At 39.8% G+C, this 16,955-nt stretch overlaps 1 protein-coding gene across 6 annotated transcripts in view; it reads left to right on the plus strand.

Moving 5' to 3' along the window:
* Positions 1-7,248: 7,248 nt before the first annotated feature.
* The window catches only part of lef1 (lymphoid enhancer-binding factor 1), a 45,084-nt gene continuing 35,377 nt past the window's right edge, over positions 7,249-16,955 (plus strand). For all 6 annotated transcript variants that reach the window (XM_058065214.1, XM_058065210.1, XM_058065215.1 and 3 more), the window contains exons 1-3: positions 7,249-7,950; positions 9,296-9,353; positions 10,838-10,962. In XM_058065214.1, the coding sequence (XP_057921197.1) occupies positions 7,738-7,950; positions 9,296-9,353; positions 10,838-10,962 (396 nt within the window). In that variant the 5' untranslated portion in view covers positions 7,249-7,737. The remainder of the gene's footprint in view (positions 7,951-9,295; positions 9,354-10,837; positions 10,963-16,955) is intronic.

The following is a 16,955-nucleotide window of genomic DNA, read 5'->3' on the forward strand; positions in this document are numbered from 1 at the left end:
TTTTACTGCATTTAATTAACAGAAAGATAAATGAATTTGATTATATAGTATATTTGTAGGGCTGCACGGTGGACGAGTGGTTAGCGTGCAGACCTCACAGCTAGGAGACCAGGCTTCAATCCCCCTCCCGGCCGTCTCTATGTGGAGTTTGCATGTTCTCCCCGTGCATGCGTGGGTTTTCTCCGGTTTCCTCCCATATTCCAAAAACATGCTAGGTTAATTGGCGACTCATAGGTATACATACATAGGTATGAATGTGAGTGTGAATGGTTGTTTGTCTATATGTGCTCTGTGATTGGCTGGCGACCAGTCCAGGGTGTACCCTGCCTTTCGCCCGAAGACAGCTGGGATAGGCTCCAGCACCCCCGCTGCCCTCGTGAGGAAAAAGCAGTAGAAAATGAATGAATGAATGAATATATTTGTATGTATTAAATAAACAGAATATATCAGTCAAGCTAAAAGTCTAAAAGTCTATTACACTAGTCTCTTTAAACCGTGTTATTATGAGCAATGAGCGGTTGTGTTCAAAAACATTGCATATACTGTATATACTTGTGTCCACTGCATTTTCCAGAATACTTACATGGAGCAAAATGTACATCCTTATGTAGAAGAAGCGTCATTTGCAGGATGAACGGACTAGAGACGTGTGTGAGGGAGAGATACTGTACATACAGTATATGGTGTTGGAATTGTACTGCTGTTGATGTGTTCAGGTCAGAATGGTAATGGTAATGGTTTTATTTCATTTCAACATGCATTAGATTACAATTGAGTGCATCCCATAATCAGTTCACAGTTCCACATGTCCAAAAGGAGTAGGAAGAAGCAAAGCTTATTAAATCCTACTCCTCCATCTGGTACTTTTACAATCAGTAACTGTTACATTTGTTCACTTCCTGCTTTAATACAGTTTAAGTTTTTTTTTTTTTTTTTTAATTTTTTGTCCCGTACCGAAGTGCGAGGTGATATGACCATCCAATGCCATAATGTATACCATAGTAAGTGTCAATATAGTGATATATATAGCACATCATGACTGGTTCAAGACTCTTCATCCTTGTATTTAGCAAACATCAACTGCTTGTATTGTTTCTTGAATTCACGCATTGTTGTGCATTGTTTGAGGCCCTTACTCAATCCATTCCATAGAATGAAGTTAGAGCGTCAGAGTCTGTGTGACTGTGTGTCGATGCTCGACTGTGATTCTGTCAGCCGTCATAACAGTGAGGTGTGCTTGCACTGGTGGGCATGCATTAATTACACTTTTCTACTATTGTGTTTTTTGTTGGAAAGTCTATAGTGTTTCATTGTGTTTATGTTTAATCTCAGGGCCGCACGGTTAGCATGTTGGCCACATAGTCAGGAGATGAGGGTTTGAATCTCCGTTGGGCATCTCTGTGCAAGTGGGTCTACTCCGTATTTCTAACACATTCCAAAAACATGCATGTTAGGTGAATTGGATGCTCTTACTTGTCAGTCATAGGTATGAATTTGAGTGTGAATGGTTGTTTATATGTGATTGTGATTGACAGGCGACCAGTCCAGGGTGTACCCCACCTCTTACCTGAAGTCGGCTGGAATAGGTTCCGTGATAATACAGGTCAAATGTAGAGCATACATGTACCATAATTTTTACCTTTTTTTTAAACAACAAAAAACAATAAAAAGACTGCACGGCGGTCTCGTGGTTAGAACGCAGGCCTCACAGCTAGGAGACCCGAGTTCAATTCCACCCAAAGCCATCTCTGTGTAGAGTTTGCATGTTCTCCCCGTGCATGCGTGGGTTTTCTCCGGGTACTCCGGTTTCCTCCCACATTCCAAAAACATGCGACTTAATTAGTTAATTGGCGACTCCAAATTGTCCATAGGTATGAATGTGAGTGTGAATGGTTGTTTGTCTATATGTGCCCTGTGATTGGCTGGCCACCAGTTCAGGGTGTACCCAGCCTCTCGCCTAAAGACAGCTGGGATAGGCTCCAGCATACCCCGCGACCCTCGTGAGGATAAGCGGTAGAAAATGAAAGAATGAATGAAAAACAACAAAAAAAAATAATTTAATGAAAACAAAACATTTTTTCATGGCATGTTCTTCACAGTACAGTATGTCTGAATGTCACATTCCAATATAGCACCCCTCAGCCATTTTAAATGGATCATCTTTGCAATGTGATGTGCGGACCATGCATGTACTGTACTGGGTCACTTTAAAAGCGCAAGATAAGGGATCAAATTGTGCTGATGCTAAAATATGCACTGTGTACATATAGCATGAAAAATGTACTATCTAAGTGAGAGACAAGTGAATTGAGGTCACAGCGCAGCAGGAAGGCTTCCTTTTCATGTGCGATCCAGAGGGGTCACTCCTATGAACTAACTCATTAGGAGAGAAATGCTAATGTAGTACCCACCCCCCCGCACACATTTTTTTTTAACTAACTCTCCTCATTTTTTTCGTAATTTCTTTACATATTTCTTTTTTTAAATAGCACAGTACAAGAGAATGTTTTCCTCACTAGTTCGATGTTCGGCCTTGTCAGTAAACAGGAAGGATTACACAGCAAACAAAGGCATCATCTGTATCCATGCAGGCCCGCCACTGATGTTTCTGGTGTAAACAACGCTCATTAAATGAACTCGTGCAGTAACTGTGTATCTCGGCGCGAGTGAACAAATGACCCCTTCTAATCAGGAAGATGAACTTCTCTGCAAACATCATTAAATATTCAATATCTTCCACTGCTTTACAGCAACGCTGAATAACACTATAAAGTTGTCATGTAGCTGTGAAATTGATTATTTTTTTAACTAAACAATAATCTCTTTTTATGTACTATATGTATTTTAGATTATTTGCATATATCGGTTTGGATTTTGAACCGATTCTTTCACTGCCCTCAATTTCATCATGTGAAATTACGCAAACAAAGTCGGAATGTTACGTAATGTAAAGTTCCCTACGAGAATAAAATAAAAAAAGAACAAAGTTTTAATGTTAGGAGATTGAATAAAAATATTTTCCGGGTAAAAGTTGCAATGTTATGAGATTTTAAGTTGTAACATTGTAACAAAATGGCATAATGTTAGTAGCATAAAGTTGCAAAAGTCTTAATAGAAAAAGGAGTAATGTTGTGAAAATAATGTTTTTAGTTGGAATATTCAAAGTTGCCATAGGTGGCAATAACCCGCTCAGAAAGCTTTCTAGATCTTCCAGACTCCTCACCTCTTCCAGCAGTTTTTGGGGGGATTTTCTGCCTCCCGCCCAAACGGTATGTGTAATTTACTCCACACCCGATTCTGCTCCCGAGCATTCCCGAGGACTTCCAGATACGTGGGTCTACGTTCACTGAGTGCAGACAATCTGCAACCCATATAAGGAAGTCCGGGTTACAATGACGTCAGTAGAGCGTTGTGAAAAACTGCTTTCAGGGTCACTTCCAAATGCGCAAATCTCATTATCTAACGTGGTGACATTGTTTAACACGAGAATACAACAATGTAACTATGTTAGAGTACAACTTCAGTACTGTAAAATTTCAATTTTTTTCTCCAAACATTATGACTTTTGACTTGTAATACAATCTTCTTTTTCTTTTTCTTTTTCTTATTATTCTTTTTCTTATTATTCTTTTTCTTATTCTTATTATTCTTCTTGTTATTTTCCTTTTGCTTTTCCTTTGTCTCTGTCTTTTTATTTTTATTTTTATTTTTATTTTTATTTTTATTTTTATTTTTATTTTTATTTTTATTTTTATTTTTATTTTTATTTTTATTTTTATTTTTATTTTTATTTTTATTTTTATTTTTATTTTTATTTTTATTTTTATTTTTATTTTTATTTTTATTGTTCTTATTCTTATTATTTTTCTTTTTCTTATTATTTCTTATTATTTTTCTTATTTTTATTTTTATTTTTTGATTTAAAGATTATGACTTTATATCTGTCATTATTTTTTTTCCTCGGTACCAGGCCAGGTTTTTTTTTTTTAATCATGACTTTTTTTCTTGTAATTACAATTTTAATATCATAAGATTGCAATTTTATTCTCGTATAAGTATTGCTTCATCTCGTAAATGTTTTTGTTTTGTAATATTTTGACTTTATTTGGTACTTCTCCTTGTTTGATGCTTCCATTTGTCAAAATAATAATGATTATCATTATTATACCATAACAGTTTCACTAGCAGAACAAATGAAGTGAATAGTTGATTTGTGGAAACATCAGACATATGTTTTAAATGTGGCTTAACTATAACAGTGACGATTCCGGGCCTGTATATGATCAATTTAATCACATTCATTTGTGTCTTTTCTCCACATTGCACCTTAACAGGCCATGTCCAAGGTAAAATCATGACTGTGGAGACCCAATATTTCTTTTATTGAAATCACATATGACTGTGTTTGTCGCCATTAGCGTGGTTTTAGGCTAATGTTGTGGGAGCATCCGTTCCAATGGCGCTGGAGAAAGAGGCTGCTAATTAAATTAAAGAGTTACAGTAATGAGGCAGAACAGACAGCATCGTCTCTTCTCGATTTTTTTTTTTTTGGGTGGCTGAAAACAACAAGAAATGTAACGACTTTTTTTTTAATGAAAGGTTTGGTTGTTCAGCGCTAATTAACTCTCTTAAGCTTGCAGTGTGCACGTTGGGAAGTTTGTGTATGTGTGCATGTACGCGCTTTCCGCTCTACTCTGGAATGCCGCCAGTCCCAGCTCTTTTCCACACGCGCCTTCCAAAACCCAAAAGCCTTTGATCTTTTTTTCTACCCCCCCCCTCCCTACCCGGAAGAGCTCTCTCTCTCTCTCTCTCTCTCTCTCTCTCTAGGTTCTCTCTGTCTGTCTATACATCTCTCTCTCTTTCTCAGTGCATGTGGAAATGTTGGCCTGGCTCCACACTCGGACCAAATTTAGTCATACAAAGGGGAGGGTGGTAGGGGGGTGTCAAGGGGGGGGTGAGGAAGGGAAGAGGGGAGTTGGGGGGGAGGGGGGGCGTGCAGGGATGAAAGAACCAGCCGCTCTGAGATCAAAGGCAGCCGCAGCTCCGCCCCCACTAACCCCCCCTACCCCCCCACCCCCTCTCTCCCTGCCTCCCTTCTCACCCCCACCCTTCTCAGCCCCACCCGCCGCTTCCTCCTCCTCCTCCCCCTCCCTCCCTGAGCTGTATAAAGTTGTGTGCTTGGCCCTGACTTGGATTCTCATGCAATAGTCCATACGGAAATGCATTCTCTGATAACAATTCAGCATAATTATATATATTTTTTACATCGAAAGAAAATACACAAATCATAATTTTTATTGGTAGTACATTTGTATCTATTTAATTTCAATATTATTATTATGTTGCTGTTAGCTCGGATCATGTGACATCATCATTTGCATATTCCTGATAGCTTTAGCTGCACTGCGTTTGAGTGTGTGTTTTGGTTTGCGCATACTGCATGTGTTTGTATATGTACAGTATGCATTTGTACATTTGTACTTTACACAGTGGGGGGGTCACAAGATGAGGTGATACACAAGATTGCATCTACGGGAAACAGAAGAGATGAGATTTTAACATCATCTTTAAGAATAGTGCCATGGACTAAACTGTCTTATTAGCTTAAATACTCACAGAAAATAGCACAGGTATTTTGAAATATTTATTGCCATCCAAATTATTATATGAACAATATTATTAATGTCAACATTATTGAGACCGAATTAACCATTAGTACTATAATATTATATTATATTAATATTAGGGTAGACAGGTACATTTTGAAATGTTTTATTGCTTTGCATGCATGACCTTAGCATGATGCTATAAACTGATAAATGTCTTTTCCACAAAATGAAACAAAACCTAAAAGTTATTCATTAAAATAATGACAGCAGTTGGTGTATGTTGATGTGTAACTCTGTAAATGCACTTAAAATACACACAAAAAAATACAGTTCCCATGATGCTTCATGTGTAGAAGCAGGAAGTAGGTCCAAATTAGACATTTTGATAGAAGTCATATATAGCGATTGTGTTCTGATCTGATAAATCTTAAGTATATTTGATCAAATGTACTTAAAATACACACAAAAATACAGTTCCCATGATGCTTCATGTGTAGAAACAGGAAGTAGGTCCAAATTAGACATTTTGATAGAAGTCATATATAGCGATTGTGTTCTGATCTGATAAATCTTAAGTATATTTGATCAAATGTACTTAAAATACACACAAAAATACAGTTCCCATGATGCTTCATGTGTAGAAACAGGAAGTAGGTCCAAATTAGACATTTTGATAGAAGTCATATGTAGCGATTGTGTTCTGATCTGATAAATCTTAAGTATATTTGATGAAATGTACTTAAAATACACAAAAAATACAGTTCCCATGATGCTTCATGTGTAGAAACAGGAAGTAGGTCCAAATTAGACATTTTGATAGAAGTCATATGTAGCCATTGTGTTCTGATCTGATAAATCTTAAGTATATTTGATCAAATGTACTTAAAATACACAAAAAAATACAGTTCCCATGATGCTTCATGTGTAGAAGCAGGAAGTAGGTCCAAATTAGACATTTTGATAGAAGTCATATGTAGCGATTGCGTTCTGATCCAATAAATCTTAAATATATTTGATCAAATGTAGAATTAACACAACTTCTACGGGGGAAAAACAGTCACACGTTGCAAGTGAGCGACTCTGAGATTATATTATATTATTATTATATTATAAGATTATAGTGTGCGTAAAGCACTTAATGTATTACGTGAATTATTAAATTAACCTTATGGCAACATAGCGTTCAAACGAGAAATATCGTCACGTTTTGATGTTGCGAAATCTTGTGAGAAGAGTGTTCCAGTTTTTGAATGGAACTATATTTCAAGTTATTTATATAGAGTAGCATATATACAGTACAAACTGTTTTATTAACATGCATATGAATTGTAATTATTTGTCTCTTTATTTGCTTTATGTGAATAATATTTTTGGGATATAATATTATATATAATCATATATTCCATGCTTTATTTGATGTTACTGTTGCTAAAATGTTGCATCAAAAATATCCGTAAAACTTTTTTAGTCCTTCCACGCTGTTTGTTATGAGTCGTCACTGCTGGCGTGGGTTTGACTGCTGGCCATTTGTTTGGGGAAGAAGTGAAGTGGGAGTGTCAATCAGTGCAGGAGGAGGGAGCGGCCATATTATCCCCTCCACACACACACACACACACACACACACACACACACTCACACTCACTCACTCACTCACTCACACGCACCAACCGGTTACATTCGTCCGTGGAAACGCTGCGTGAGCGGTGTGGACGTCGCTCCTCCACTGTGCTTTTTTAAACATCTTTTTTTGCCTTGTGACTTAGTGACATTTATATTTATATGACCACTGTGGATTTGTGCCGACGAGTGGCGTGGATTTGTCTGGCTTGTGCACATCCACTCAACGCTGGTGCTTTTTGTTAACTTTTCCACTGGAGGACTATCACTTTTGGTTTTGGTTTCCACGGGATACGGAATCCAAAGTGGTGGACTTTTTAAAAAGAAAAACATGAAGTCGTCGTGACCCCGCAGTCACATTTGTTTTTTTTATTTTAATTTCATTTGGAAGGGGAAAGACATACGGAGTCCTTCCAGTGGGAGTTCCCACTTCCACTATATAGTTTCTGGACACAACTGGCACTGATTTTTATTTCCATTTTTATTATTCTGGGTGCAAAAGAGAGACAATATGCCCCAGTTGTCAGGAGGCGGTGGCGGTGGTGGAGGAGACCCGGAGCTGTGCGCCACGGATGAAATGATCCCGTTCAAAGACGAAGGAGATCCACACAAGGAGCAAATCTTCGCCGAGCTCAGCCACTCGGAGGAGGAGGGAGACCTGGCAGACATCAAGTCCTCGCTGGTCAACGAGTCAGAGGGCAGCCCCAACAGCAACAGCCATGATGTAAGTCAACCAAAAGGCCTGCACCCCCACCCAAAAAAAAAAAAAAACCCACACCAAACTCTTTAATTTCACTTAAATCCAAAGATGTTTCCCTTGTAACTTGTCTTCCAGTTACCCACAATACAAAGGCCTCACATTTTCATGAAGAAAGTCATCAATTTTTTGTTTAACTGCATGTTTTTGTCATAAAAGCAATTAAAAAACAACCTTAATATCTGGAGCAATAACACAACACAACGTTTTTATCATGGAAAATAGGCAGTATGCAATGTATTTATGTTTTTGTTATTGTTAGAAACACCTTTGCTTTGCTGCAATGCATGGACGTGTGGAGACTGCACTTAAAATATCATTTTTTACAAGGCACTTGTGATAATAATAATAATAATAATACATTTTATTTGTATAGCGCTTTTCAAAATACTCATAGACACTTTACAGAAGAATGAAGTTGAATAAAGCAAGTAAACAGAATAGAAGACACACCAAAATAAAAAAAAATATATAATATATCATATTTTATCCAAATTTTCCACCATGTTTTTCTAATACATTTTCCCTAATATATAATAATATAATAATAATCTCCCACAAATATCTTCACAAAAATATCACAAAATGTATATACTTCCCAGCAAATTAGGTATCACAGAAGTTTACCGCATATTCAGTCATTAACCGCAATGTTAATGGAATTTCGGGACCCCCATCCTGGATGAGAGATGCAAAATGTCCTGGAGACACACACACACACACTAGACGTTAACTGAATGTTAATTAGGAACCAGGAGAAGTTCCCCCTCGCTCAGCTGGAAGCCATCCTGAGGGTGGTGGTGGTGGTGGTGTTGGTGGATGGAGGAGGAGGAGCGGGTTGCATGTGCTCTCCAAAATATTAGGTCTTCTCATCAGTTCTCTGACAGAAATTGGATGTGTGAAATGCACCAAAATCTTGAAAAAAAAAAAAAAAAAAGAAGTGTCGTTTATAAATTCATGACAGTCATGGACTATTTATTAGGATAAAAATGGAGTTAGCAATTGAGAGGGTGCAGTGGTATGAAAACAAGTTAATTTCTAAGCCCCCTCAAGGCCATGGCGCTTAATTAAGTGGCTCCGCTGTGTAGACAGTTGTCTGAAAGCGTGTGTGTGTGTGTGTGTGTGCGTGTGTGTGTGTGAGTGTTGACAAGCAAAAAGAAGCCACATTTGTCCCAGCAGTATTTTTGTGGCAGCCTGACCACATCAGCAGCCTGTGTGTCTAACAGCCTGTAAAAGGCCCTCTTAATCGATTTGCCATCATTCGATTTCTCCTTTTTCTTTTCTCTTTTTTTTTTCTTCTTTCCTCACACAGGCGGTGAGACAGTCTCAAGACTCGTATCATGAAAAACACAGAGACCATCCCGATGACGGTGAGTGATGCCACACACTCTGTAATTTGACAAAAACAAACTAAATGGTTAGATTTTATTGGACCGCAGCATTGGAGGTCATGCTGGTGTAGTAGTTTAATTAAAGGCCTGTCCAGACATGTCAACACTAGCTACTTAGCAGCTGAAAACGGCAACAAAAGAATACAGTCTAACATTAAAGGTCAAACACAATGCTCAACCTCCGATGAGTTCATATTTCCTACAGGAAATCACGGAAATATTCGGTTTCCAGGGTCGGACTCATCATTTCTGACTGTCAAACAACGTTAAAATGAAGTTCTGTATTCAAAAACTAAGCTAAAGGCGAGTCGTGCACTGCGCTCATAAACATTTCTGTCATACAAGTGCAAAAAGAAGTTAACCACTATATCATAAAACACCCACACTTGGCGTTTAAGGAAGCACTTTTAAACATGTATAACTGTTAAGTGTAAAAAGTTAACCACTGTATATTACAACTTAAATTGAAGTCTAGATAAAACACAGTTGACTTTATAGTGCACATTTGTTTAATTTAGCAGTGTAAGGAGATGCTAGTTCTATGGTCATTATCGCAATTTGCCAAAAGCCAAAGAAAAAGCAAACACTTAATTGAGTTAAATCTGTAGGTCAGGGGCAATGAAACTACTAACATGGGCCATTTACAGCCCTGCATGCAATTGTACATACAAATCAGACCTTGGAGGAACTGTTATAAAAAGGTCAAAATAATAATAAACGTGTGCTCACTCAGCTAAGATCTTGATTGACACATTTTTCAAAATTGTAGTACGTTTAGACGGCTCCAGATCCTATATTTCTATACATCCTAATGCCATTTGTCAAGCATTTACGCCTATAAAGTCACATGCGGCCGCCACTTTGGGGCCTCTAAGATCTATTGTGGTGTGACCTCCACTTTGCAGGTCATCTGTGGGACTTTGAGAAAGAGTGTGCCTCCCCTTTGTTCCCCTTTCACTCCCCCTCAGTTGCCCCTTCTCTCAAAACCAAACACCGGCTTTCTTCACAACAAGATCCATGTTGTTGCCGTCGGGCTAAATACCACAAACACTCCCAACCCTCCCTCCTCCCCATCCTCCCCTTCGGCTTTATTACACAGCGTGCAGTTGAGTGGCGAGTGGCACTGAATTGAGTCCTCTTGTATAAAGCTCCTACTCCTCCTCCTCCTCCTCCTCTTCTTCTTCTTGTTGGGTCAAAGGCATAGAAGAACAGTTGGGGCGTCTCCTGTTTTGACACAGTCTGTATGTTCTTCTAATTGGTGCTAATTGGCACAGAGGGGCTCCATTGTTCCTGTGTATAATACAACTGTCCTCTGTAACAAAAAGCGAGCAGGGAAACATGCTGCGTGTTGATGTGATACTGTTGGCGCAGTGGGGAAAATTATGTGATTTATTGACTTGAAGTGATTTTAATAATATTGTTTAGCTTTAAACTTTGTTTTGTTTTGTATTTTTTTAAATCAGGCAAGCATCAGGACATGTACAGCAAAGGCCATCCCTACCCCAGCTACCCGAGTTACATCATGATGGGCAACATGAATGACTCCTATATGACCAATGGCTCCCTCTCGCCGCCCATGCCCAGAACGGTCAGTACCAATATTTTTCTAAATTTTAGGTCACCTGTATGTATTTTTTTGTTATGAAAACCAATGATGTTCAATTCTCAACTCTAGCTGCAACTTTATAATTTTTCATTATAAAGCCCTAAATCAACAAAATTTTAACGTTTTGGGGCATTTGTTTGCAATTTGCAATTTTTTCCCCCAAAGGAAATAATGGAAATGGAGATAAGTTTCAAGCCATCATAAAACAGTACATGCAAGGTTTTTATATAACAATTAAAACCCTTACTAGTGTAAAAATAAGTTCACCAATCTAAAACCGTTGACAATGCATATGGAAGGCTTGTGCTTTTTGAGGCAAAAATACCCTAAATATTGTATATATTTAGAATATTGTATTACTCACAGCTCTTAAATATATAGTATGTAAAAAAATCCCTCTTGGTCATAGTGTCAGCATCAGTCAAGTAAACCTTTTCATGGCCTCACTATGGCTGGAGAAGGCCTTCCCGGCCCTCAGGCTCCCCTGCAGTGGAGTCAGTCAGTCAGTGGTGTGCTAGTAATGGCCTAAATATCAGGGAGGCCAGCTGCAGGTCCCCTCGTGGCGGCTTCCTGTGTCTCCTTGCAGCTGTCCACGCTAATGCTGTTAGGTCCGTGCACGTGTTGTGTTTTTGCATCCCCATCATGATTGACGGGCGATGTTGGGCAAGTATGTACATTTATACGGGACCAACTACTCTCCTTTTTAAGTTTATTTTATACAGCATTAGCATTTTACTGTAAAAAACTGTAATGTCTAAACTAAAGATTTACATTTGAATTTGCATATTTTGCATTGAATGTTTGATATTTTTTTTTTGCCAAATCATTTAGACCACCCTTGAAGGCAAGGCAATGAAATTATTTTGTTTTTATGGCCTCAGAGTTCCGCTCATATATTGCCAAGTGAAGTTGTGGTCGGCAATGTTCTGAACTCCTGTTTCCATGCTAATTTGAGTAAAATAATTTAGGCCGTAGTTGACGTCATTTTCCTCTTTAGACTGAGACTCAATCAGCAGCGCCTCTGCTGGTTGCAGGTAAATTTTGCACTCCCATTTTGCCTCGGTTGCTTTAAGACATGATGAATCAACAGCCAATCGTATCGATCGATAAAGCCACGTTATGCCTTCTCGTCCCCATTACTTCAGCCACACACAGTTACATTGAAGCACTTGAGGAGGCTTGGAGAGCAACAAGAGGAAATTTCCCTTAGTAGATACATGAGGCCCAAGCAGACCGACATTTTTCACCCCTCACTTTGGTTTCAATATACTTGCCCAAATCGTCCCTCTTCAAGCCGTCTTCAATAAAAATGGTAGTCCTTTTTAATGCCTTTGTCTCAGTCTAGTACGAAAAAAAAAAAAAAGAAAGCAGATAGAAGCACGACAACCCTAAAGGCCTCTGGCTGCTGCACGCCGCCACCATGGCCACTGCAGTATATCTGCAGGCCTGGGATCAGTTTTCAGATCAAAGGCTCTCTCTTTCTTTCATTCCCCTCCATCCCCCATCCCCAGTAGTTTAGATTGATTTCCATTCACCATGACATTCCTGCACATGTCGTCCAGCCGTGACAGAGCAGTCGGGAGCTGCTGATTGTCAGCAGATTTCTATGTGGTATATATATATATATATATATATATATATATATATATGTTTTTTTTTTTTTACGACAATAAGTCGCTCTCGTCATATGAAGACCGCTGGACAGGATTCAAGTTGTATGTCGGCAGTGATTTGGTGAATGAGGGTTTCAAACTGCGGCCCGCTTCAAAGAGGTGGCTGCTGCGTTTATTGACGCTGTGATGCTAATGTGTTTTAGGTTGGACGTGCGCTTGGTTTAGTGTAACAGTGGCGGACGCTCATCTGTAATTCATTTGAAAGGATTTCCATCCCCGTCCGTTTTGTAAACATGTACTGCAAGCTACAACCACAGTAATAAAAACATTGTTAAATTAATACCTCTCTGACTGTCAAACAAAACTGAGCTCAATAAAGGAGAAGGCTTGTTATATCTTGTTCTTTATTGATGGTTAAATACATACTATATTGGTTGGTCTTCCTTATATCTTAATGGGGGTTTGCAGTCTGACGGTCAGGAGACTTAAGTAGAAAGAAACCATAGGGTTGTCATTGCTTGAAAGCTGACGGGCGAAAGGAACTGAAGTCTTTGAGGTTTTGAGGATGTTTGTCTGACGAGCACTCAAACTCTAAATCTGGATTAAGCAATGACTAGATTCTAAATAAAGATCTCTACATGTGCGAAGTAACTGTGTGTATTTTTAAATGGCCTAAAATCTATTCCGGGAACAGCCTGCTGCTGTCACGTGAGACAAAACCACACCGCAAGGTTAAAAGAAATAAAGAGCGGAAGGAAGCGTGGTTATTAGCGGGACTGAGCATGTGCAGGTGATCTCCATCTGTGTTGGAACAGCTGGAGGAGCAGAGGGATGGAGTGTTGCAGCGGTGTTGAGCTTGTGGTTAAGCCCATTTTCCAGCCAGATAGAACAGTTCGGTCAGTTCACTATGTTGTTTCTATTGTAACTGAAAACCTGGGGGGCAGTAGTAGCACCATTTGTAAGGACTTGGCTTATGGACCTGGAGCTCGTTCGTTCGTTCGTCTGTTCGTTCATTCGTTCATTTTCTACCGTTTATCCTCACGAGGGTCGCGGGGGTGCTGGAGCCTATCCCAGCTGCCTTTGGGCGGGGGCCAGCCTTGGCCAGCCAATCACAGACACACATATAGACAAACAACCATTCACACTCACATTCATACCTATGGACAATTAGGAGTCGCCAATTAACCTAGCATGTTTTTGGAATGTGGGAGGAAACCGGAGTACCCGGAGAAAACCCACGCATGCACGGGGAGAACATGCAAACTCCACACAGAGATGGCCGAGGGTGAAATTGAACCCGCGTGGCTTATGGACCAGAAGCTCGTTCGTCCGTTCGTCCTTTCGTTCATTCGTTCATTTTCTACCGTTTTATCCTCACGAGGGTCGCAGGGGGTGCTGGAGCCTATCCCAGCTGCCTTTGGGCGGGGGCCAGCCTTGGCCAGCTAAGCACAGACACACATATAGACAAACAACCCTTCACACTCACATTCATACCTATGGACAATTAGGAGTCGCCAATTAACCTAGCATGTTTTTGGAATGTGGGAGGAAACCGGAGTACCGACGGAAAACCCACGCATGCACGGGGAGAACATGCAAACTCCACACAGAGATAGCCGAGGGTGGAATCGAACCCGCGTCTCCTAGCTGTGAGGTCTGCGTGCTAACCACACGACCGCCGTGCAGCCCGGACCAGATGCTCAAAGGTTCAATTCCTGTATAAAATATAAAATATGTCAAATGTGAGTTGTTGTTAAGGAGCAATCGTTGTACAAGGAACCAACCCCCGCTAATTGCTTGCTCTTGCTCTAGTATGGTGCATTACAACACAGTGGAATATGTTGCATAATTGCGAAATGAATCGTAGAGTTACACATAATCCACGTGCTAAGATGATATTTATGACCAAGCCACCCCACGGTGGAAACAAAACCATGGATCAGGCTTTACCTAGTCATACTGTACCATAAGGAATATAGGACTGAAATATGCATACGTACATTTATCATACTACTTTTATTTAGCTTGGTTCTGCTTCCTCATTGGAATAATCTAATGTATTGTGCTGGTATCAAAGAAAACAATAGCCAGATTTGGGTTTACTGTATGAAACCATATAATGGCCAACCAACTTAAACTGGAGCGCTTGTTGGAATCATCCTTCTCTTGAAGGTTGGAGATCCTTGCAGCCAGAAGGAGCGCCTTTTTGCAGTGCATTTTTTCCCTTTTGATAGAATTGGAATGTGACGGATCTAGCTGGCCACAGCGTGGAATCACTAACCCGGGCTTACCTAATGGGATTTGGTAGGAGTGCCATGTGTACCCAGGCCTCATGCCCTCAGTGCTACCATGGAAGATCCCTGTTACTGAGAGCGCTTTGTATACCAGCAACCGTCCACGCTGAATTTACTTAAGAGGGCAGGTTCCGAGGGTGCAATGGAACAATTGGCCCCCGGGAAGACGCTGGATCACATGTGATTGCAACCTCGTTGCATCTTTTGGAAGATTAATTAGTCTACAGCTGGATGATCTCAATAAAGCAAGCAGCCTACTTATGGAGGGAGTTGCAGTGACATTGATGTCATCTGCCGTGCAGCTTTTATCAGGCAGCGCAAGATGTGTGTTGAGCATAAAGGACAGCGCCAGAGACCTCACACACAAGAAACACTTCTAAAAGTCTTTTGTAGTGCCGCCGGAGCTGGGCTGTTTTTCTAAACGGCGCCATTAACGCCCGGGGTTCCTCTCATCCGCCGCCGCTGCCGCCGCCGCTGATGTCGGTCGACACACACTCACTCCATATGTACGAGCGTAATGACGGCATGTGGTTGCAATCACCTTATCTGTGCGTTTCATGCGGTGAAATGGAGCTCAGCACTCGGCACACTGTGAGCTGCTCGTTTATATGAGAAACAGAAGTCGAGATTCAAGTGTGGATTTTTTTTTTTTTTTTGGCATGGCGTAAGTGCATCAGAGGGGTCATATTGTAGTCACTCGGCTGACTTGCATGGAGGGGCCATGATGGGGTCATATTTCACACTCCTTATCAATATATCCATCTTATAATATCAAAGCACAGAATAAAAACAATCATTTTGGGGAGTAAAAGCTAATTGCGCAACTTAGCATCTATGGGAGTGAAAAGTTGGCAGAATTGCACCATAAAATACTCAACCAATATCTGAAGATTTGACCATTTCAGGGATAAAAATGTAAGGAACTGTAAGGAACTATCATAACCATTTCCATTATACTTTATCAAAAACGGAGACATGCACCAACCATACAAATTGTGTGGTGTTTTTTTAGAGTGTACATTTACTGTACACATTTTTAACGAGGTCTGCCGTTCTAGTTTCCGTCAGTTCAAACTAAAAAGATTCCATTTGAATGCTTAAAACAGAGGCCGTGGTTGATAGACACATCCCAGATTTCTGGCATCATCATGGAAATCATCGGAATTGACCCACATTAAGCGAGCGATAAAACTTGTTAATGAGCTCCGGATTCACTCGAAACCATGACGATGACAGGGAGGCATGGAGTTGAACTCAATTTGTGTTTTTTTTTTTTTTTTACCATCTCATCACCAAAAGATGACACTTGTCTCGAGAGGGTCAGCCCTGGCGAGCCCTTTTCTCCTTACAAGGCCACATCTTGATGACCCAGGACGAATGTTGGACTCCACCCTGGACTCAATCAATTCCACACAAGCTATATGAAAGTCAGCTATATCAACCACTACACTCCCATATCACTAAATGCTTCAAATGTTTAATTAGTTCAGATACAGCAGTCTCCATAAGCTCACAGGGTTAAAGCACAAATCACCGGATTGAGCGACATATTGGTTGACAATACGACCACACGAGTGAACCATAGTCTACTACAGGGGTCTCAAACTCAATTTACTTGGGGGCCACTGGAGCTCGGGTCTGGGTGAGACTGGGCCGCATCAGGTTTTCCAAAACCCCCCCCCAAAAAAACGCATTTATTAAAAACAAAAAAATGTAAAAAAACTTTGCTTTGGTTCCAATTTTCTACAAGAAAAGCTGCTAAAACATTCCACTGTTCTCAAATATCTTACTTTTTATTTTTCTACACAAAATAAGATGAAAAATAAATAAACAAATCAAGAATAAAGAAAATCAATCAATCAGTAATAAATAAATATAATAATAATAATAAAACGGCAAATAATAAAAACTTAAAAAAACACATATAGTTGGTGGGTAGACAAATTATTTTTTCAGATTAAAATGAACAAAGCATTATTAGAGCCCTGTAGACATGACAAAACACGACTATAGTCACATTTATACACTTTTTATTTACAACATATTGCGCAACTGCAGGGTCTTGAGA

The sequence above is a fragment of the Doryrhamphus excisus genome, chromosome 1 (genome assembly GCF_030265055.1).
Source record: "Doryrhamphus excisus isolate RoL2022-K1 chromosome 1, RoL_Dexc_1.0, whole genome shotgun sequence".
Classification (NCBI taxonomy): Eukaryota; Metazoa; Chordata; class Actinopteri; order Syngnathiformes; family Syngnathidae; genus Doryrhamphus; species Doryrhamphus excisus.